General features: G+C 36.8%; 1 protein-coding gene and 1 long non-coding RNA gene across 2 annotated transcripts; one reads left to right on the top strand and one right to left on the bottom strand.

Annotated features, from left to right (window-relative positions):
• Nucleotides 1-6743: 6743 nt before the first annotated feature.
• Nucleotides 6744-9246, top strand: LOC145129847 (heat shock cognate 70 kDa protein 2-like). The gene is made up of 2 exons (XM_079064660.1): nucleotides 6744-7182; nucleotides 7345-9246. The coding sequence occupies exons 1-2, from the start codon at nucleotides 6969-6971 to the stop codon at nucleotides 9078-9080; spliced, it is 1950 nt and encodes a 649-aa protein (XP_078920786.1). The 5' UTR covers nucleotides 6744-6968; the 3' UTR covers nucleotides 9081-9246.
• Nucleotides 9247-9660: 414 nt separating this feature from the next.
• On the bottom strand, nucleotides 9661-11452 carry LOC145134350 (uncharacterized). Its single transcript, XR_013719083.1, has 3 exons — nucleotides 11395-11452; nucleotides 10597-10833; nucleotides 9661-10027 (listed from the first exon to the last, which is right to left on the bottom strand). It is a non-coding gene; the product is annotated as an uncharacterized LOC145134350 (long non-coding RNA).
• Between the last annotated feature and the right edge of the window lie 11025 nt (nucleotides 11453-22477).

The following is a 22477-nucleotide window of genomic DNA, read 5'->3' as shown; positions in this document are numbered from 1 at the left end:
AGTCAGCAGCTACGTGGCAGCTCCTGCGAAGGCCACGTGCGAAGGCTTAAGGCGGTGCAGCTTCGGACCCGGTGCGAGGCACGTGCCTCGGACAGATGGAGCCTTCTAAGTGGACCGGACTTTGGTCCAATGGGGAAAGGAGGCGACGACTTCGGACCTATCAGGAGACGACACGCGAGGCTGCGGTCCAATGAGAAGCGAACACGTGGAGGCCTCGCATGCGAGGTGACGTGTCCGAAGCTGACTCATGCGAATTTGCCCGGTTTTCCACATTTTCTTGATTTTTGTGCCAAAAACTTGCGAAAATCATAACTTTCGTATACGAGCTCCGGTTTTGGCGTTCTTTATACGCACGAGTAGGTAAAATCATACTCTACGAATTTCATATAGACTTCGTCGGCTAATTTTGACTTTATTTTTAATATTATTATTTTAAACAGACCGGGACGGGAATCCGTTAAAAATTCATAACTTCTTCATCTGACGTCCGTTTTCGTCTGTCTTTTTACCGTTGTGCTACTTTTGACGAGACCTTCGATTCTCGTTTAAGTTGCGTTGGCTAAATATCGATCGATTTATATTTCGAATTTTTAGCTGTCTACTACTAAACCGAAACATCGAAAAATCATAACTTCCTCATACGAAGTCGGATTTTTACGTTCTTTTTATGAACGTTCTCGGTTTAAAATATTATACAACTTTCATTTAGATTGTTAAGGCGCCTTTTATCGAAAATTCGCTTTTTACACTGAACAGTGTTTTGCCGGTTTTATCGCGGATTTTCGATTGGTCATAACTTCTTCGTTATAACTCGGATTTCAGTGTTCTTTATGTTTTTGGAAACCTTGTTACAAACTCTACCACTTGGTTCATCCCAATTACGATTATTGATCAATTTATTTTTGACCAAAATTTGACTTGTGTCACAGTTCTTAGCCGAAGATGTGTACATGCAACAACCCCCTGGTTTTGAGGACTCATATCATCCTACTCATGTCTGCAAATTACACAAAGCGATCTATGGTTTAAAGCAATCTCCACGAGCATGGTTCTCTCGCTTAAGTGACAAACTGCATTGCCTTGGTTTTTCCTCATCGCGAGCTGACACCTCCCTTTTCTTGTTTCGTGAGGGTTCTGTCACTATATACATGCTCGTGTACGTAGATGGTATCATTATTTTAGGTTCTTGTTCCAGATTTGTTGACAAACTTGTTGATGCCTTGTCATTGGAATTTCAAATTAAAGATTTGGGGCGTCTCACTTATTTTCTGGGAATTGAAGTGCTTCACAATTCAGGAGGAATTACTCTTCACCAGCAAAAATATGTCACTGATCTCCTACGTCGTGCTAACATGATGAATTGTAAAAGCGTTTCAACTCCATGCTAGTAACAGACAAGCTTGCTTTGGATGTTGGTACACCCCTAAATGAAGCATACACTTTCAAATACAGAAGTATGGTAGGTAGAGTACAATACCTCACTCTCACACGACCTGATATCTCGTTTCCTGTCAATAAGGTGTGCTAATATCTCTCTAGACCCATTGATGCTCATTGGGAGGCTGTCAAGCGAATTTTTAGATATATCAAAGGAACTTCAACTAGGGGATTAAATTTTCGAAAGTCATCCTCAAGCTTGTTAAGAGTGTTCACAGATGCAGACTGGGCATGCTGTTTAGATTACAGGAGGTCCGCTGGTGGTTTTGCTATATTTTTAGGTCCTAACCTGATTGCTTGGAGTTCTAGAAAATAACCTACAGTATCTCGTTCTAGTACAGAAGCTGAGTATAAGGCACTAGAAAATGGTACAACTGAAGCAACTTGGATACAGTCATTACTTAAGGAGTTGGGAGTTGTTCAAACAAGAGCACCAGTTCTGTGGTGTGATAATTTGGGAGCCACGTATTTAACAGCTAATCCGGTGTTTCATGCTAGGACAAAACACATAGAAGTTGATTTTCATTTTGTTAGAGAAAAGGTGGCAATGGGAGCTTTGGATGTACAATTTATATCATCTAATGATCAATTAGCAGATGGTCTCACAAAGCCAACTACAAGGAATATGTTGGAACGTTTGTGTAACAATCTTAACCTTGCTCCGGTTAAGATTGAGGGGGAATGTAAAATGGATAATAGATAAGTCTCATATTTAAATATTTAGATATAATTGTTGTAAAGATTAGATCCATAGTTTTAGGATCTGATTATTTATCTTGTTACTTGTAAAGTGTTTCTATATAATGAGATTATACCCCTCAGGGCTATTCACGCCAAAATCTATTTTCTTAACTGCTTCGGTTGCTTATCCGAGACTAATAATATTATTCTTCAGATCCGGTATGTAATAAATCTCCGTCATCAGCCTTTGTTAACCCCTCTTTCCTTGGAAAAGTATAGCAACTTCTCCTTTGATTTTTACACACGACTTATCTCCAAATTTAACCCTACCGGTGATGCATTCATCAAGTTCGGAGAAAAACGACCGGTTTCCTATCATGTGATTGCTCGCCCCGTTATCCAAATACCACACATCGTTATCTTGTGAATCGTATCGAGACGGTATCACATTTTCTTCGTTTAAAAATACGGTCTCGTGTAAAAATACGATCTCATCGTTATCATCACTTTCGGCAAAATTACTCTCTTGTAATTTTTAATTCGGTCCGGACATTGAGACGCAAAGTGGCCCGGTTTATCTCACCGATCACAAATAATTTTTGAACGGTCCTTCTCGGTTTTATTCTTATTTCGGTTATAATTGGAATTGGAATTGGTCTGATCAAAATTAGACTCATTTCCTTAACTGGGTTTGCCACCTTGCGAGGCCCGATTAGCTTGTTTAGACCCATTTGATCCACTCGGACCATTTGACCCGCTACCCCATTAAAACCTTTCGTTCCTTTTCCTTGTGTTCTGTGATTATTCGAACCACCACCACCAGACGACTTTGTGAACAGTACCTTCGATTGCCCTTCTTCGGCGTCATCATCCTCCCTAATCCGTTCTTCATACGCCTTAAGTCTTCATACTACATCTTCAAAGCCGACAAATTTTAGATCGAAGACATGTTCCAGTGATGCTACATTTTGGATGAACTTCGATCGGGGTAGGGTTTTCAAAAACTTCTTAACCAACTTGGATTCGTCAATGGTTTCTCCGAGGGATGCTGATTTCGAGGCGATACCAGACAACTTTCCGGCTTATGAATCAATTGATTCGGACTCCGACATCTTGAGCCGATCAAATTCTGATATTTAGGTTTGTAATGGCGCCTCCTTCACACGTTCAGCCCCCATATGCCTTGATTTGATTGTATCCCAAAAGTCCCTTAGGCGATTCTTGTTCACCGATTTGGATTATAAGATTTTCAGGTATTGATTGGTAAATCAAACCCATTGCTAAATAATCTTTGTCTTATTTTTTGTAGTTTCTGGTTCAATTATCTTGCAAGCCTTATGAATCTTCAATACAACCTTCATTCTCATTGACTAAACCATGTAATTCGTCGACATGAGCATAGGACAATGAACAAAAGTCGATCCAATCTCCTTCATCCTCGCTGGAGCAGCTCCTCCTCCCCCTTCTCCATCCGACATGTTGACCTGGGTCGTGAACAGGTAAGTGATTCGATCTCAGAGCCCTTGTTCTTGGCTCTAATATCAATTCAAGTTCAGAATATGTAAACACTATTAACCAAAATAACTTTTTGATTATTATGAGAAAATCACTCAAAACTCACAATGTTTACAATGTCTCTCAATGATCATAACTCGATCAAAAAACAACGTATATATAGACCTACATTCTACCGACTTGTAGAACAAGATTAGGATTCTAAAACCAACTTGCTTAAAATCTCATTCTTACTTGGTCTCCAAGTCCTACTTGACTTAGGATTCTAACACCAATTGATTTTCCGCCCCTCCTCAACGGGTTTTCCAATTCCAAATCCAAGAATTTAGTTGAATATTTGAAGTGTTAACCCTCTTTGAAGTTAAACAATTTTCTGGAACTCGACTAAGTATAGGCATGGGAACTTGTTCTTGAGAGTGGTTTCTCCCGCTCCACTCATCTTTCCAAAACATTGTACTTGATCCAATTTTGACTTTTCTTTGGAAGAGATCGGGTAAGTTAACACCCTCTTCCATCTTATCGTCTTCAATATTTGCTATATTTAGACACAATTCAGAATGAATTTTTCGGCCAATAAACATTTATCATGTCCGTTAAGCTTATGAATTGCACAGAATACACAAGACCATAGGCTAAGAGTTTATGTTTTTAACTTCCACCACTGCTTAGAAAGAAGAGCTAAGTTGAAGTTCCTCAAGCATCCAATTTCATGTCCTCCAAAACTTTTAGGGGAAACCATCTTTTGCCATGCGACCCACTTAATCTTCTTTTTAGACTCATCTCTTTCCTACAAGAATTTTTACCTAATGCTTTCCAACAAACCAATGATTTTTTGGGAGCTTTGAGAATAGAAAAACTATAGATGGTAAGCTTCCAAGTATTGTAGAGAGGTAAGATATGTTCAGGCGTGTAAAAGTCAAGTATTGTAGTGCCCCTTCAAGACCATGGTATTTGGTTGGGTTGGCTACGAGTTCCCGGAAGAGGCTACTTTACGGTAAATTTCAATAGAAGTTTTGTTAACATTGCAATAAATCATGTTCTCATGTTTCAAAATATTGGTTGCATTCTTCATATGAGGAAGAAACATGCATTGATGAGATCGAGAGATCGAAATATTGAGACAATATTAGTGACCTGAGATTGGTCATTGAAATCCCTCGACCAAGTGCATTGATGATGCAATTAAGAAATCCTTGTAATGAGTCGGTGAAGATGATGTCATCTACATATAAGAGAATTTTGAGAAGGTCAAAGTTATTCTTGTAAAAAAAATTAAGATGAGTCGGTCTTGCTATTAACAAAATTTAGTGAGGTAACATACGTGGAAATCGTTGGAACCATGAATGTGTTGCTTGATTGAGGTGATATAATGATTTATGTAATAGATAAACATGAGATGGTCAAACGAGATCAGTAAAACCCAGTGGTTAATGCATATATAATGTTTTAGAGTGATGAGTGTGTAAAATATTGTCCTAACGCTAGAGACTGCACGGCTGAGGACTGTACTGATAATTGTGGGTTTGTCTACCGGACTATAAGTTTTATTGCATTTGATCCCTAGTTGTTGATTGTGATTGTTAGCGACGATGATAACCTTGTATCGACTAACAGAGCCATCGATGTGATGTTTATGTTAAAATAACCATATGCAATGAACGACATTGACACTTGCAGATCTAGGAACAAACACCCATGCATTATTTCTCATAAGCACATTGTACTTTATCTTTTAGACCTATCTCCTAAAAATCAGGAACTGAACTAAGAACGCTTTTAGAAGCAACAAATATGAACATCATTGGTAGGTTCATTTTCCACCCAACCATCTTAGTTGCACTCCTTTTGGTAATGTTCATCTTTTGATTCAAGAAAATATGGTTAAGCAAGAATTTTTTGAAGATATTGAGATGTCTTTCAAACCAAGTGATTTGAAGCACCATATGGTGCGTTGTGTTTATTTGTTTTGGAAGGTTCTTCGATTGGAATGAGCTTCATCGGTGTTTAATGAGGTTTTTTCAAATTTTGAATGAGGTGGCTGCACGTTATATTGAATAAAATCTTGTTTCTATATTTGAATGAAAATTATTTTTTCATAATTTGATGAGATTTGTTTCTCATATTTTGATATCCAAGGGCTTCATGTTGTTCAAATTGACAGAGGGTTCTTCCAAATACACGTTAAAATTGCATGTGGTACTTAATGGGCTGCAATCGTACTTATAGACTCCGATTTTGTCATGGGCCTAACCATGAGCCCATAGTATTTAAGGTTTGGAAAAAATATCATTTTTGTACAAGTAAGATTGTACGGTCTGCAATTTTGCTTATGGATTCTGATTTTGTCACGAGCCTAACCAATTAGCCATGGTATTTATGGTAATCATTTTTATACAAGATCCCTATACTAATAAAAGAATAGTTTTAATCTACTTTTGTCATGTGTCATTCTAATACAACCCCACATTAATATTATGACATGTGTCAATGATATATATTAGGCAAATCACTATCACAATTAATGACGTTAAGGTTTTAACTAATTGATTCTAAACTTTTTATAGAAACATTTACTTTTTTAATTATATGTTAACTTTAAAGTTATAACTAACTTTAAAATTTCGGTATATCTCTTAATTAATAGGTTATTTAAAATTACTTATGTAAAATAATTGATTAGTAATTATGAATTTTTGCTATGAAAATTGAATTAATTTTATTTTGTAACCGTGGTTCCCACGGCTTATAAACCAGTAACATATAAATTAGACATTTGTATAATGTCACTTGAAGAAATCCCAGGACTTATAAACTAGTAACATATAAATTAGACATTTGTATAATGTCACTTGAGTAACATATAAATTAGACATTTGTATAATGTCCCTTGAAGAAATCGCAGATGAGGCAGAAAAAAACAGACCAGCCTATATATTATTATTTTTAAAAAAAATTAAATGACTACTCTGTGAGTCTATGTATATAAAGCAAGTCAATAATAATTAACCTAAACAAATGGCACAAAATTGTTGTAATAAACAGAAGACTCTGGAACCAACCAGGGCGGAAAAGAAGAGGAAAAAGAAAAACAAGTTTGACAAAATTTAAACCGACTGTTTCTTTCTGTAGCACGTTCCATGCCCAGAAACTTGACAATTGCCATATCTTAAGAGGCAAGAACATTCTGGAAATACAACCTTTACCCTTTATAAAACCACCCAGCTACCATACCCCCTCCTCATCAAGAGAATAAACAAGCTATCAGTAATATCGTGCAAACTATTTCTGTGTAATATTCGTCTATTCAATCTGTTTTTTGGTGGGTGATCGGAAATATGTCGGGGAAAGGTGAAGGACCGGCGATTGGTATTGATTTAGGAACGACTTACTCATGCGTCGGTGTTTGGCAGCATGATCGTGTGGAGATCATTGCTAATGATCAGGGAAACAGGACGACGCCGTCTTATGTTGCTTTTACGGACACCGAGCGTCTTATTGGGGATGCCGCCAAGAATCAGGTGGCCATGAATCCAACAAACACTGTTTTCGGTATGCTCTCTTTCTCTCTCGCTAATGTCTTGAAGATGCTATTTTTATAAATTTTTTTATGGAGTGTGGATGATGGTAGTTTTGAATGGTTTCTGGATATTTTTGTTAATTTTGAGCGTTTTTCAAGTCTAATTGGATGAATTCATTATGTGATCTCTGCAGATGCTAAGCGTTTAATCGGGAGAAGATTCTCTGATCCATCGGTGCAAAGTGACATGAAGCATTGGCCGTTTAAAGTCGTCCCGGGCGCCGGAGACAAACCCATGATTGTCGTCAACTACAAGGGCGAAGAGAAGCAATTCTCTGCTGAAGAAATCTCTTCCATGGTTTTAATCAAGATGAAAGAAATCGCTGAAGCCTACCTTGGCATCACCATCAAGAACGCGGTGGTCACTGTCCCTGCATACTTCAACGACTCACAGCGACAAGCCACTAAGGACGCCGGTGTCATCTCTGGTCTTAACGTCATGAGAATCATCAACGAGCCAACTGCAGCCGCCATTGCTTATGGGCTCGACAAGAAGGCTGCCAGTGTTGGCGAGAAGAACGTGCTGATCTTCGACTTGGGTGGTGGCACTTTTGATGTCTCTCTCCTCACCATTGAAGAGGGCATTTTCGAGGTGAAGTCGACTGCCGGAGATACTCATCTGGGCGGGGAAGATTTCGATAACAGGATGGTTAACCACTTCGTTCAGGAGTTCAAGAGGAAGAACAAGAAAGATATTAGTGGGAACGCAAGAGCTTTGAGGAGATTGAGAACCGCTTGTGAAAGAGCGAAGAGGACTCTTTCATCAACTGCTCAAACCACAATCGAAATTGATTCTCTATACGAAGGAATCGATTTCTACTCTACAATCACCCGTGCAAGGTTTGAAGAGTTGAACATGGATTTGTTCAGAAAGTGTATGGATCCAGTCGAGAAGTGTTTGAGAGACGCGAAGATGGATAAGAGCAACGTACACGACGTGGTTCTCGTGGGTGGGTCAACCCGGATTCCTAAAGTTCAACAACTGTTGCAGGATTTCTTCAACGGGAAAGATCTCTGTAAGAGCATCAACCCAGATGAAGCGGTGGCTTATGGAGCTGCCGTTCAGGCCGCCATTTTAAGCGGCGAAGGAAACGAAAAAGTTCAGGATCTGCTTCTTCTCGATGTCACCCCTCTGTCTCTAGGGCTTGAAACTGCTGGTGGTGTTATGACGGTGTTGATACCCAGAAACACCACCATTCCGACCAAGAAAGAGCAGGTGTTTTCTACTTACTCTGACAATCAACCAGGCGTTTTGATTCAGGTTTACGAAGGTGAAAGAACACGAACTAAAGACAACAACCTGCTCGGAAAATTCGAGCTTTCCGGGATCCCTCCTGCTCCTCGTGGTGTTCCACAGATCACCGTTTGTTTCGACATTGATGCTAACGGGATTTTGAATGTGTCGGCTGAAGATAAAACGACAGGACAGAAGAACAAGATCACGATTACAAATGATAAAGGAAGGCTGTCGAAGGAGGAGATAGAGAAGATGGTGCAGGAGGCGGAGAAATACAAGGCGGAGGATGAAGAGCATAAGAAGAAGGTGGAGGCGAAGAACACGTTGGAGAACTATGCGTATAACATGAGGAACACGATTAAAGATGAGAAGATTAGCTCAAAGCTGGCGGCGGATGACAGGAAGAAGGTGGAGGATGCGGTGGAGGAGGCGATACACTGGTTGGATGGGAACCAGCTGGCGGAGGTTGATGAGTTTGAGGACAAGATGAAGGAGCTTGAAGGGATATGTAATCCGATTATTGCAAAGATGTATCAGGGTGGTGCAGGTGGGCCGGATATGGGTGGAGATATGGAGGATGACGGACCTTCCACCGGTGGTGGCGCTGGACCCAAGATTGAAGAGGTGGATTAAGGGTAATCGAAAATGGTGAGATGAATGTAGGATTATGGGTTTTGGTGTGTTAGGAAGAGAGTAGTAGTTTGGTTGTTGTGGTGTAGAGGGTTATGAATTATGAAGTTATAATAAAAGTTTTGTCTACTTTAATGAACTTTGTCAAATGTGAACTTTTCTTGGTAAATTCCTATCCTTCTAATTTTTTCGGTCTTTAAACTATTTACGAGATTCACTTTTCTATCATGGTATAAACACAATAGCTAGGACATAGAAATCGACCGAGGTGATTTGTACTAACTTTGTACCAACTTTTTAAGACTGATCAAACCTATGGAGTCGATGAAACCTTATCAAAATTTTCTGTTTTGAGTTTTCATATCGACTTATTTTAGTACAGGACAGAGAGATTAGGATATAGATGCCCTATTTGCTAGAAGAGGTGGCGAAACATTAAAAAGTTTTGTATGGGTGAACTTTTGATTGTTCCACGGAAAAAATAATATTGTGACATTTATACCCTTCGTTTTTAATATGTAAATATTTAGGAAAAAGAAAGACGAGTCCTTATGCCTATAGATTCGAGTAACGCGACTTTCATATAAACCAAATTACTACATAACAAAGTACCTACTAATTCAACTTTTAATGTGGACAACAAAACCAACAAATCTGTGGAGGAGACTTCAACACTAGCTTGCACTAGAAACAAAATCAATACCGCAGTTGTGACGAGAAATAATAGCCGAACAACTGATTGTAACTTTATTACACAAAACATACAAATCCCAGTGAAAAACTATCCCTTTTTTTATTAATAACTTCGGAGCAACTCAGTATCATGTAGTTTTCCACCGGAAACAATTACCTTTTCAAGGAACCCATTTCAACCATCGAAGCTCCACCTGATCATCAATAAATACTCTCCAAATTCACTATAATGCTTCTCAAGGATCCTAGCGATTCATCTAGAAACAAACATGAAAAATCAATTGTTTTCTTGTATCCACTTTTAAAATTCAATAGAACAAAAGGCTTGAGAAGAACATAACTCGTATAAGACCAAAAAAGACATGACCATACACGAATACATGGCAATTAGTCCTGATTTCACACATTCGATGCAAATTAGTCGGATTCAAGCCCTAGTTTACTCGATTGAAAGCAGATGGGGTATACATAATTGAGTGCATCCATGGTTTGTAAAAACTGATTTTGAGATGATTGCGTTTTCCATTTGGAAGGAAGTTGCGTCTGATTAAAAATTTAAAGAAGTGAAGAAGGAAGGAGGAAGGAAAAAGAAATAAAGAAGAAGGTGTCTCGTGTGCCATTTGGAAACAAGTCAAGGGATTTTTCTTTCTCTTTAAATTAAAATAAGGGTATTATTGTCAATATCTTATTTTTTATGTGGATAGATAAAAAGGCTCCGTGGCAAAATCAGCACCCTTTACAAAATCGTAGAAGATTTTTCAAGGAAAGTGGATCAGGAAATTTCCTTCCATAAAGAAAACAGCAAATAGACTCGGTTTTTTCTTACCCATGAGCATTTGTTACCGTGATTTGCTCGCCGCAAATTACTTTTTTGTCGGTGACCTCTTCACTCGTTTCTTCTCCAAAGATTTATATTTGTTATTGCTGGAGATTTAACAAGAAGGGGTTGTCGGCTTGTCGCAGATGGTTATCGCCACACCGGCGGTGCCAACTGTCGTTAAAGCTGCAATTTTTCATTAAGAACGTCATGATCTAGCATCGCTTTATTACCTCTGCACTACACCTGCAAGTTGTTGCAATTTTTCATTAAGAACATCATGATCTCGTTAAGTGAACTTTAAGTGAAAGTTGAGGCAACATGTATACAAGACTCTTTAAGTGAAGTTCGGAATTATTATGGTTTTCATCGTCATATTTTGAAATGGGAGAATCACCAAGGTCTTTTAGGGATTTGGTGCGCCCCCAAGCTAGACGTTTCACCTACCTGGCCAGATAGAATGAGTTTTCCTAGCCCTAGTCTTACTAAGGTTGAATTACTCTATAGGATAGTAGGCGAATGAATCGCATTAGTACAATTTGGCTTGCTGAATCGCCCAACGAACGAGATTGTGGCACTCCACTCGCCGCTAATGCCGAAAAGAGTGGAAGGGTCTTTCGCACCGTTGCATGCGTCATATTCTGTACAACAAGCAAGCTTTGTACCTTCAAATTAAAACGTATGGACGCAAAATAAAATTCTCCAAAACTGGGTTCTCAAAGGTGTATCTCCCAACCAATTATCTTCTTAAAAATACATGTTTACCATCACCCCCTCTCCGAGCACAAAAATAGTAAAGATTGATACCTTTGACGTTCACTCGTTTAGCAAAATGCAAGATATGAATCCACTGGGGGTGCGAATGATGAGTAGAATATTAGAAATGTAATGTCTATTCTCACTGTGTATGTTTTTTATAACATGAACCCACCAAGCTTTATCACAACATTGAGATCGTCGCCCTCTTTGTTTGTCATTTTTTTCCATTTAACCCAAGTAAAAATTTTATCATCAAAATCAGTCCCAAAAAATAATATATTCCTAAGAGATTTCAAAGTGTCGATAATTTTTTGAGGGACATAGAATAGATCCATAAATTACATTGCCATATTCTCAAGTATTGACTCGCTAAGTGTGAGACGGTCACCAACGGAAAGAAGATTAATATTCCAATTAGCAATTTGCAACATGAATTTATCAACCACTTCTTTCCTGCTTGAAATCAAATTCATATTTGATTCTACCGGAAGACTAAGATATGTAACCGGTGGTTTTAAAGCCGAACGTTGTTAGGTGCATTTTGTGCACCTTTTTGCATATTTTTTGTACCATTTATGCATATCCTTTAGTCTTAAAACCTTTCTTTCACTCATATTATGTCATAAAGTATATTTTTCGGGTGAACAATCTTTTTTCCATATATTTATGGTTATTTTAGGTGGTTTGAGGATTGAAATATTTTAAGGATGATCGAGTCAAAATTTCAGAGTATTCAAGCGAGAAACAGACGAAATAGAAAATATTAAGATGGTTGGAACTCCAGGGTAGGACACAGACTAGGGTAGGACACAGACTGTGTGATTAAAGTTGGACCGTGTGATTTTTCACTGATTTCACATGGTCATTTGATTGGAAAAATGCAGTTTTAGCAACCTACTTTTGAAAAATTCCCAAATTGAGCGACATACTTTAGCTTTCACACAGATAGTGTGAAATTACATTAATTCCACATAGACCTTGGGTCACATATAACCACTTTTTAGGCATTTTCCCTTTTAGCCTTATTTCAAGATTTTAGCATTTTCTCTTGTATACATGCCATAGGAGACCATCAGGAGACCAAAGATTTTGAAGACTTTTGCTTAGAAATCATTTGGAACATTTGGTTGATAAGTTTTAGCCATGCTAACACAAGTTCATAAATAGCGGAAGCATATAAAAATTCTTATGTGCTCATGTAACCTATAAGGATCTAAGTTCATTATATTATTGTAACTACAAAAGTAATAAGAATAACATAATTCTTTAGAAGCTAGATACCTCCTTGATTGAGATCGGTTCTTGCCACCATTGCTTGGATGTAAGGACCCAAAGGAGAATCCATCTAATGGTATCACACCTAAGATCACCAAGAGAGGAAAACGACAAACCCTAGGAGAGGGGATATGAAAAAGCGAAAATTATAAACCCTAAAGGGTTTATTTTCGTCCAATAAGAGGCAAGAGAGAGGAGGCCAAATTTTCAAGGAAGGAATGAGCATCTAGGGTTTGATCCCTAGTTCCCTATTTATAGACTTAGAGTTACTTAATCCCAAATCAACTGAAAACCATGATATGGTTTATCCTAAAATTCATCCCCTATCCATAGTCTTCTGGAATGTTCTATTTATTTAAAATTTTTAATTAATAAACATTTAGTCCCTTTAATTAATTAATTTTCAATTAATTCCAAAATAGTTTCTAATTAATTTATCATACCATGACAAATTAATAAACTAATTTTTCTTAAATCCTTTTTGTCTTTTAATTGCTCAATTGGGTCTTAAGGGCAACCCAAAAGACCCAGTTATTATTAGAAATATTACCTACAACTATGACCTTGGACATTCTTTCCAACAGTTTCCCACTTGGACATGAACTATACGATGTGATGTCTAACTGTAACTTAAAGCAAAATGTTCTTGTGTACATGTAGCTTGAATAGTCAATAATTATAGATGAACAGTCAATAACTATAGATTAATAGTCAAAATTAATGTTCCTGTGCATATGTAGCTTGAAGCAAAATGTTGTTACTTTCGATATTGTAACGAGAACGGGAAGAACAGATGGGTTTAGAAAGTCAATGTTGGTGGTCGAAGTATCATTAGGTGTATATCGTATTCAAAAGGTCAAAATTGATGTTATTTAACATGGTTCGATACCTCAGCTGGGTTTGAAGTGAATATACGTTAACAAGATTTTATGTATCGAAATCGGGAAGGATCGAAGTGGAGTCGAAGGACGTCAAAGGTTCGATGACTCTTCGATGGTGGTTCAGTGGCATTTCGACTATGGTTCGATGGTGTTTCGGCATTGCCGGAAAATAGACTTCGATAGTGGAGAATCGTGTTCGAGTCGAAGATTGAATGGTCGAAGAATGGACTTCGATGGGTGAGACTTGAGTTCTAATTGAAGGTTTATCGAAGTTTCAATATTTGAAGTTGGCGTTGCTGTGTTTCTTTAATTTGGTATTGGTAATGGGCGGTTCATTTTTCTAGTTCATTTTAGGATCGCAACTTCCTGCGTAGTCCGTGCCAGTAGTGATATCCTAATTCGGCTACCTCTCCCACTCATCAAGGCAGAACATTAGAAAGGTAAACTATTGCCAAGAGAGATCGGGGAACGCTCTACCCCTAACAAAAATTGAGGAAGAAGATAACCAAAGTTACACATTTGGTCCTTTGATTTTCAGCAACTTGGCATTTTTCACCCAGAATCAGAAACCTTTGCAACGTTTGGAGAGATTTCTCGGGATTTCAAAGTTGATATTTTTGCAAAGTGTTTTTTTTAATATGAAAAAATTTATTCCGGTTCAAGTCCAAGGCAATCCGAAAATCAAAATCTCAAATTTTGACTAAAAATGTCAAATTTATTGATTTTTCCGGATTTAAAGCTTCAAGTTCATTTCAATTGTCGAGGAGGAGTATAACATTTATAAATCCAATTTGAGCACATTCTCATTCCTATTTGGAGGTTTTATAATCATATTTAGATTATAAAAAGGGGGAGAATTCGGTATGGGTATTATTTTTAGCGAATGATCTTCTATGTTAGATCTTGAAGACCGATGTGAATTTGAGGGGGGTTGTTATTGATTATGAAGTGATTCAGATTTGATATTCCGAAGTGGGTTTTTATGATGGGTTTGGATTTCTTAATTTTTTTGGGATGTGCTTTATGCCCAATTTTCTCGGCCGGAAAAGACCGTTTTATTTATGCTTATTTTTAAAACAAAGTTTATTTATAAATGCGGAATTTGTGCCATAATAGTATCTCCAAAGAAATATTTTCATTGATTATTATAACTTTTGGATGTCATAATTGATACAAGAAACATAAGTATAAACGTAATCATTACAGGTCTTACAATAACTCATTGCACTAATGTAGCAACCCGTAATAAGTATAGTTTATGGATCATATGCACTACTTTACATATTCAAAATACATTATGAAAAACAAACATATAAACTATAATAAATATAGTTTATGAGATATACTTATAGTTTATTTATTTCAAAGTAACTTTTCATTATTCTACACGTAACCGTCAATATAGCATTTGTGAGACACACTTCACGTACTTATCTAATTACCAACCAAGTCCTAAAATTATAACCAGAGTCTCCTGGAGGGAGAGCGTTACACTTGTGTATAGATCTATGCGGGACTGACAATCCCGCACCTGAGCTGCTTGCAACAGCTAGGACGGCAGGCCTGTGGTGATAAATGTCGTACCGTTTTCGACACCTGAAGAACGTCGTGTTCAGGCCATCTTAGGTCATCAAGCATGGTCATAATAACTCACAATTTGGTATTGAACAATGCGAGTAGTGTATGAATAAGTAAACAACTTCACGTAGGTTTATTAAATAATAAAACTATAATACAATATTTTACAAGTACAACTGGTGAATCCAAATATTTACAATTACATAGTTTCCATACAAGTATAAATACAAAATATTATTCCAGTTTAGAGGGAACATACTTTTCATGGTTTTATGTGAGTTAAAACTACACTTTACTATCTCAGAGTGCAATAATTATTTACTTTTTTATTATAACATATTACAACAGAAAATATAGGATTTTCTGGGAAAAACATACTTACATTTTTAAGGAACAAACAACGGATTTCAATTACAAACATGCTTATGAACTCACCGACTTAATTGTTGACACTCTTTTCAAAACTACTTGTATTCTCAGGAAATCAATAGACAGGTACATCCACGGGTTTTTGAGAAGAATGAGCATTATAGACTCATGTCTTTTAACTTTTGTCATACATTTTGGTGTCATATATACAATGACTTGAACACATATGTAAAAACTTATACTTTATTAATACATGGTTGTTGTACTTTGATTACTATTATGCAATTGTTGTGATACTGTACATGACGTCCTCCGCCCCCGAACGTTTCCGCCGTTCCGGTTTGGGGGTGTGACAACTAATAGCATCTACTCGTTGAATCTCTCAGTGGATTGTAACTTCGTACCGTTATCTGTGATACAAAGAAACTGAGTGAGTCGGGCTTGGGAGCCTGGTGAGCACATAGGGTTTCCAACCCACAATATTATTGTTTTAAGTATATATAACACACCAAACAGATTAATCCCGATTACCCATTCCCATTATTCTCACTCTTCGATCCTAAAATGATAATATCAAGGGACCTATCCTAGAGGATCTCTGTAACAACGAGTAAACAACATTGTATTGGGGATTCCTTAGTGATACATGTCAGTAAGGAAACCATGAAGGGGATAGAGTACTCGAATGAACACACAATCCATACTCCCGGATAGTATGATTCATTAACACCTACAGATTACGAGTCTGCTAGTGTTCCACTGGACTGTCTAGAAGAGTCTGTAGTTGTCATCAATCCTTTGCGACATGACTGCTCTTAGTTGGGCATGATCTTTCACCATTATCTCTGGTATGGTGTCTCACCACTATTCTATCTCTAGCATGGTCTCTCACCACATGGCACACTCTAGTGATGCCACGTCATCAGTGCATGTGTTTTCTCGCAAATCTTCGTACTGCCATAATTTTCGCATACGAGCTCCGTTTTCGACGTTCTTTATATCCCCAGAATCCTCTCGAAGTACATTTCCTTGAGCTGGTAGATATGTAATATGCCCTAATATTCTCAATGCCCTTTTGGAGCTCATAGGACATGGTCGCTAACATAAGGCCAAACAACCTTAATTGACTCATCGTAGTACTTATCATAAGCAGTTGTTTGGTCATCATTAAGTTCGGGGACATCTTCATCGAGAACATACTCCTTGTTCCCGTACCTTAGGGTGATCCTCAATGTTCGGATCCAATCGAGATAATTGGTTTCATTGATTTTTTCCTTTAACAGTACTGATAGGAACAATAAATTTGAGTGAGGTGGTGGTGGAGGATGAAGAGGAGGAGGGTTGTTGTTTTTGTTGTTAGGACCAGTTATCTATAGAAGAAAAAAGGTCTTAATTAGTTTGATATAATTAATCCTTAAAAATAATTTGGCCAAAACAAAAATTATTTACCAAGGTTAGGATCTATATTTCACTTTAGGATGCGAAGAGGGATGGCATAGTCACACCGTGAAGTTATTTAGGCAGGAAATACTATTTACCAATTCCAGTCACTATGAAAATCCTGTATCCTTGAGATTCATTACCTAGGGTCAATGGCATGTTAATATTGATTTTTCTCATCTTGGTTTATGATAGGGATGACGTGGATCATAGATTAGATGGTGAATCAACCATGCAAAAACTGTGTGATTCCCGTCTCAAGTTATGCTTGAGATTTACGAGTGCCACATCATTTTCAACTATACTCTCAAATTAATGTGTCGTTTCAAACCGCACACGTTCCATCAACAGATTATAAAGAAAATGTGTGTTATTCATGGGTAGCATATGATTTACATTTTTACTTATAAAATAGGATTTTGTTTTAATACTTTAAGTTATTACTTTTAACTTGAACATTATGCTATCAAAACCTTTCGGTAACTACAATCAAAATGCAAAGAGACTGTGCAGGTAGTAGGAAATGAGCTTTTGAAACCAACCTCATTGGGAATCAAAGAAACATCCTTAAACCTTTCTTATATCATTAGAGTGGGTGGGCCTAGTTGCGGTAAGACTAACAATGTTTTATTAAACATCCTAGGATGTAATGTTGTATATATATCTTACTATATTATTATAAAAACCTTATTATTTCTATAAATAGATTTAAGACGTCCAAAGCTTTAAGTTGAATGTACAATAAACAATGCATTATCCGATCAACAAGTTGAATCGTGAGATAACTCTTATCACCAAATTAGGAATTTGTTGAATAGGTCTCTAGCTCTTATCTCTTTTGACATAGCCATTTTAATCCCCAATGGAGTCAATGTTGAATCTTGATATCTCGGCTGATATCCCTCGATTATGGCCTGCGTTCCCTTATTTGTTATATGTACCACCTATTCTCTTTGCCCAGTACACCATCCCCAAAAAACCTCACACACACTCTCTAAAAAATAGAACATGTTGAGTTCTTGCTTCTTGCTTTTGTAAAACATCCCAGCAAGCCATGCTTCCTTCCCTTCCATCCATCTTCTCACTAATAACATCTGTCATCATCTCCTCCATCAGCCACCCACCTTGGAGACCAACCCTAAAATTCAACCTGAATAGTGAAAACTTTTTTTAACGCCCGCAAATTCGGGCTAGTCAATTTAGAAACGATAAGCGTCAAAAATGACTTTTTGATAGAGGATTATTTAGAATAAATAATCTTAACTAAGTTGTATTATATGTCACAAGGGTTCCGTACATATAAAGAACGCCGAAATCTGAGTTATAACGAAGAAGTTATGACCTATCGAAGTTTCGCGACAAAACCGACATGACACCGGGAATCGTAAAAAGTGATTTTACGATAATGTGCTTTTTAGCCTTATTGATCTAAACGAAGGTTGTAGAGTACGTCTCCACCTACGCATGGATATAAAGAACATAACAAATGGAGCTCGTATGCAAAAGTTATGATCTTCCGAAGATGTAGTTGTCTGAGAGCATGACACGTGGCAGAAACCCTAATCTGCCAGGGCTCACAACGTGAGCATGTATTCTCACGACATGAGGAGTCAAATGGACACTTTTCAAGGCTAGAATGCAGATGGAAAGTCTATGGAGTGATAAGTTTAGGGCTCACGACGTGAGCATGTATTTTCACGACGTGAGAAGTCATCCGGACACCTTTCAACGATAGAAACGCAAATGGAAAGTCTACGAGGTGATGCATCCAGGCCTCAAGACGTGAGAGAGCCCAAAACAGCCTATAAATAGCAAGCTCGACACTAACAATTCTTACACCAAATTCTTTTCTATCTCTCTCTCTCTCTCGCGTTTGTTGAAGGCGTTCATTGTCCCGAGCCCGACGATCACAAACCGCTGAGTGTTTCTAGTTAAATTCTATCAAATCATGCTACTAAGGTGGGTGCATAGTCCCTTTGATGAACACGAGTTTAATACAAGTATTGATTAAAGTATTAAATATATATATTTGTGTGTGAAATATTTGATATTGCCTGAAATACGTGTTAAGAGCATATCTAATAATTATATGATGATACAGAGTAAACCTAAGTTAATTAAGAGGAATATTGGGTAGTATCTCCTTATGAGTACGAGTGAGATATACACAGAGGGTAGAACTTTAAAATTTGTCATTGATCTGAGAGCAGGAATTAGACTTAGTCAATTGTCCCTAGTCAGAGAGTATGGAATGGGCATAGTTATTGATCCAGGAGTATAGATCAGACATACCCGATCCGAGAGTATGGATTAGGTAAAGAGTTAAATTTTAGATCCGGGATTAGGAATTAGTTAAAGAGGTAAATTTTAGATCCGGGAGTATGGATTAGGTAAAGAGGTAAATTTTAGATCTGAGAGTATAGACGGTGTCGTTGTGAGGGTCGACGGGGTGGGGTAAATTGCTTATATGAGGTGAATTTGTATATGTTGTGATGTTCTAAAACATATATAGATGATATAACATTGTGGGATTGAAATCCCTATGTACTCACCAGGTTTCCCAACCTGACCCACTCAGTCTATTTGTATCACAGGTATCGATACGAAGACACATTGCACTGAGAGATTAAAGGAAATGTAAATCACTAGTGTAAATGAATGTAAGGTATGTTTATGCTTATGTTTTTGTATTGACGATGACATCCCAATGTTTTAAAATGAATAAAATATATTTCTTCGGGAATGCTTTGATAGTGTATTTATCATGTTTTTCTGGGAACAAATTCTGCAACATTATTCTTTAAAAATGAATACTCTGATTTTCAAATAAGCATAAATAAAAATTTTGAAATGACCGTGAATTTGGGGATGTCACACCTTTCTCTTTGCCTCGTACGCCATCCCCAAAAAAACTCACACGCACTCTCTAAAAAATAGAATATGTTGAGTTCTTACTTCTTGCTTTTGTGAAACATCGCAGCAATCCATGCTTCCTTCCCCTCCATACATCTTCTCGCTAAGAACATCTGACATCATCTCCTCCATCAGCCACCCACCTTGGAGATTGGCCTTAAAATTCGGCCTAAAGAGTGAAAACCTTTACAGCCTCCAACCCCCGACACCACCATCACCACTGATTCTCCTTTCTATGATAGGTGGCTATGTAGTGGCTCGAGTGAATGTGTTCGATATGGCTCGCGATGGTGTTCTCTTTTTGTTGATGGTCCTGCTGCGGTGGTGGGTTTCCTATCTTCGCGTTCTATGTTGGATGTTTATTTTAGGTTTTTATTTGGCATGTTATTCATGCACCCCTCTTCCTCTTAATTGATCAAGGTAAGAACTATGATTTTATTGAAACAATTTCTATGGGTTTTATTCATGAATTTTTATAATCGCTTGGTTTCAGAAGGAGTTTAAAATTAGGAAAAGTAAGTTTTGACTCTTTTAAATGTTTGTAATTATGAATTAATCGGTTTTGGGGAAATCTATTTTGCACCCAAATTGTCTCTCTCTGTCCAGGTAAATTTCTATCATAATCTCTTCCTTGGTCTTCCTCTCATATATCTACATCTTGGTAAACCGCCACAGGTGTGAATAGGCGGGATCTCCCTCTACTTATCATCAAATTTACCTTATCATTCTCTCATGAGTTCATCTTCTAATTGAACCAAGTATCGAGATGTTATGTAAGTTTTTCTTGAAGGCCTTCAATGGTTTCTTACTTGCCTTAATTTGGATGCTTGCATATCTGGTTTTCGTTTTACTTATTTTGATCATAAGTTCATTTATTTAACAACAATAATCACTACCTTTATTATGGACAACCCCGATTTCTAACATTTGATGAGTTAAATCACCTTAATTATTGTTATCTTTGTGTCTTTGTCCAGACCTAGCTCCCTTTTTTTTTATAAAAGAGTGAAATTAGGATGTTATTGAAATGTAGGATGTAGATGTTATTTATTAATGATACATTGGAAAGTATAAATGGCCAAAAACATTTGATTTTAAGAAAATCCTAAATTCTGGATTTTTTAAAACAACAATCATCTTATTTCAAAAAAATTGAAAAACAAAATAAGTTTTATTTCTTGCAGATTTAATTTTCCCTTTTTTGGTTAATAACTACATTAAATAGGATTATAATCATTAAAACATTCATATATGTTTCCACTATGGTAATTTTACATTCATCAAACACCCTTTCAACCTAGTAATATTACATGCTTCCATTTCTTACTCAAATCCTTTTATCTTCATGTTCATTTTCGCATTAAAACCTTTTGTTGCAGGGAATTTGATATTCTTTTAAAGTAAATGCAGTTTATGCTCTTACTAATGTGAATCTGGTAAAAGATGGGACAAAACTTGAAGGACAACGTGGTGGAAAGAGGACTGCGAGTTCCATAGTGACAATTTTTCACAGTTTTCACTCATGGTTGCGCTGTACAAGCATATTTAAAATAGTTCATCAAGCAATTATTTTTATATGGATTAATCAGATTTATCTGGTGGCTTGATTGCGACTCCTGATTGGTAGCTCAAGTTTTACATATAAGCTAACAGTAAAGCACCGGTTCGATCCCGGTTGAATTGGTGAACCAAGAGGCAAATAGTCTCTGGTAGGTGTGTTTGCATTGTTGGCTTTGGATTCTATAAAAAAGGTTTTGGAAACTGTAGGATTTAGAGTTTGAATAATTTGAAATCCATCATATGTGTTTATTTGGTAAGATTTGGAATGAACTGAATATGTATTTTATAAGGGCTAAAATGCATGAAACAACAATGTACCTTCTTTCTTTAACCTCGATAGAAAATAATGTTAGGATATGTAAAGTAACCGACAAAATGTGGCACCCTTATGAGTTTATATGTAAAACAAAGTATTCGTCGCACGTCGCATAGCGCAGGAGACGGCTAGTGTGTGTGTGTGTGTGTGTGTGTGTGTGTGTATATATATATATATATATATATATATATATATATATATATATATATAGAGAGAGAGAGAGAGAGAGATACTCTTCTAACAAATACACACACATACACACACACACACATATATATATATATATATATATATATATATATATATATATATATATATATATATATATATATATAAGTGAATTTAAACCATTTAAATTTAAGTGTTTTATTAATTCAAATTAAACATGCGAGGACTCAATGTTAATAATTAATATAAATTTAATATTCAAAATTTTTCATTTTTTATTGAGATAAAATCACCATTTTTCTAAAACACAAGTCAAAGAAATATCACATGTTTAAAAATACAACCATCCAATATTTAGAGTATCATAACAAATGCGGAATTACAAAAAATGTTGATGAGTGTACAATCAAGCCTTCACCTTCTCACGATCATCTGAAGTACCTGAAATACTTTAATCCACAACTGTAAGTCAAAGCTTAGTGAGTTCCTCAAAATACCACATATGACAATATACACATAAGCATACATGCATCAGGGTCTGAACCAACCCAACAGATGCCTAGGCTCACAATATTCTTCTAACGCTCAGTCCAGGTATTATTTATATTTTGGTCCCTTATATGTTGAATTA

Source organism: Lactuca virosa, chromosome 8, assembly GCF_052849685.1.
Source record: "Lactuca virosa cultivar CGN04683 chromosome 8, Lactuca_virosa_CGN04683_v6, whole genome shotgun sequence".
NCBI classification, from domain to species: Eukaryota; Viridiplantae; Streptophyta; class Magnoliopsida; order Asterales; family Asteraceae; genus Lactuca; species Lactuca virosa.
Note: the sequence above shows the minus strand (reverse complement) of the source record. Positions and strands in the feature narration are given on the sequence as shown.

Excerpts from the sequence above, each read along its gene's own strand:
- LOC145129847 (XM_079064660.1), top strand. The coding sequence starts at position 6,969 with ATGTCGGGGAAAGGTGAAGGACCGGCGATTGGTATTGATTTAGGAACG. Across the intron at positions 7,183-7,344 it reads TCCAACAAACACTGTTTTCG|ATGCTAAGCGTTTAATCGGG; the intron begins GTATGCTCTCTT and ends TGATCTCTGCAG.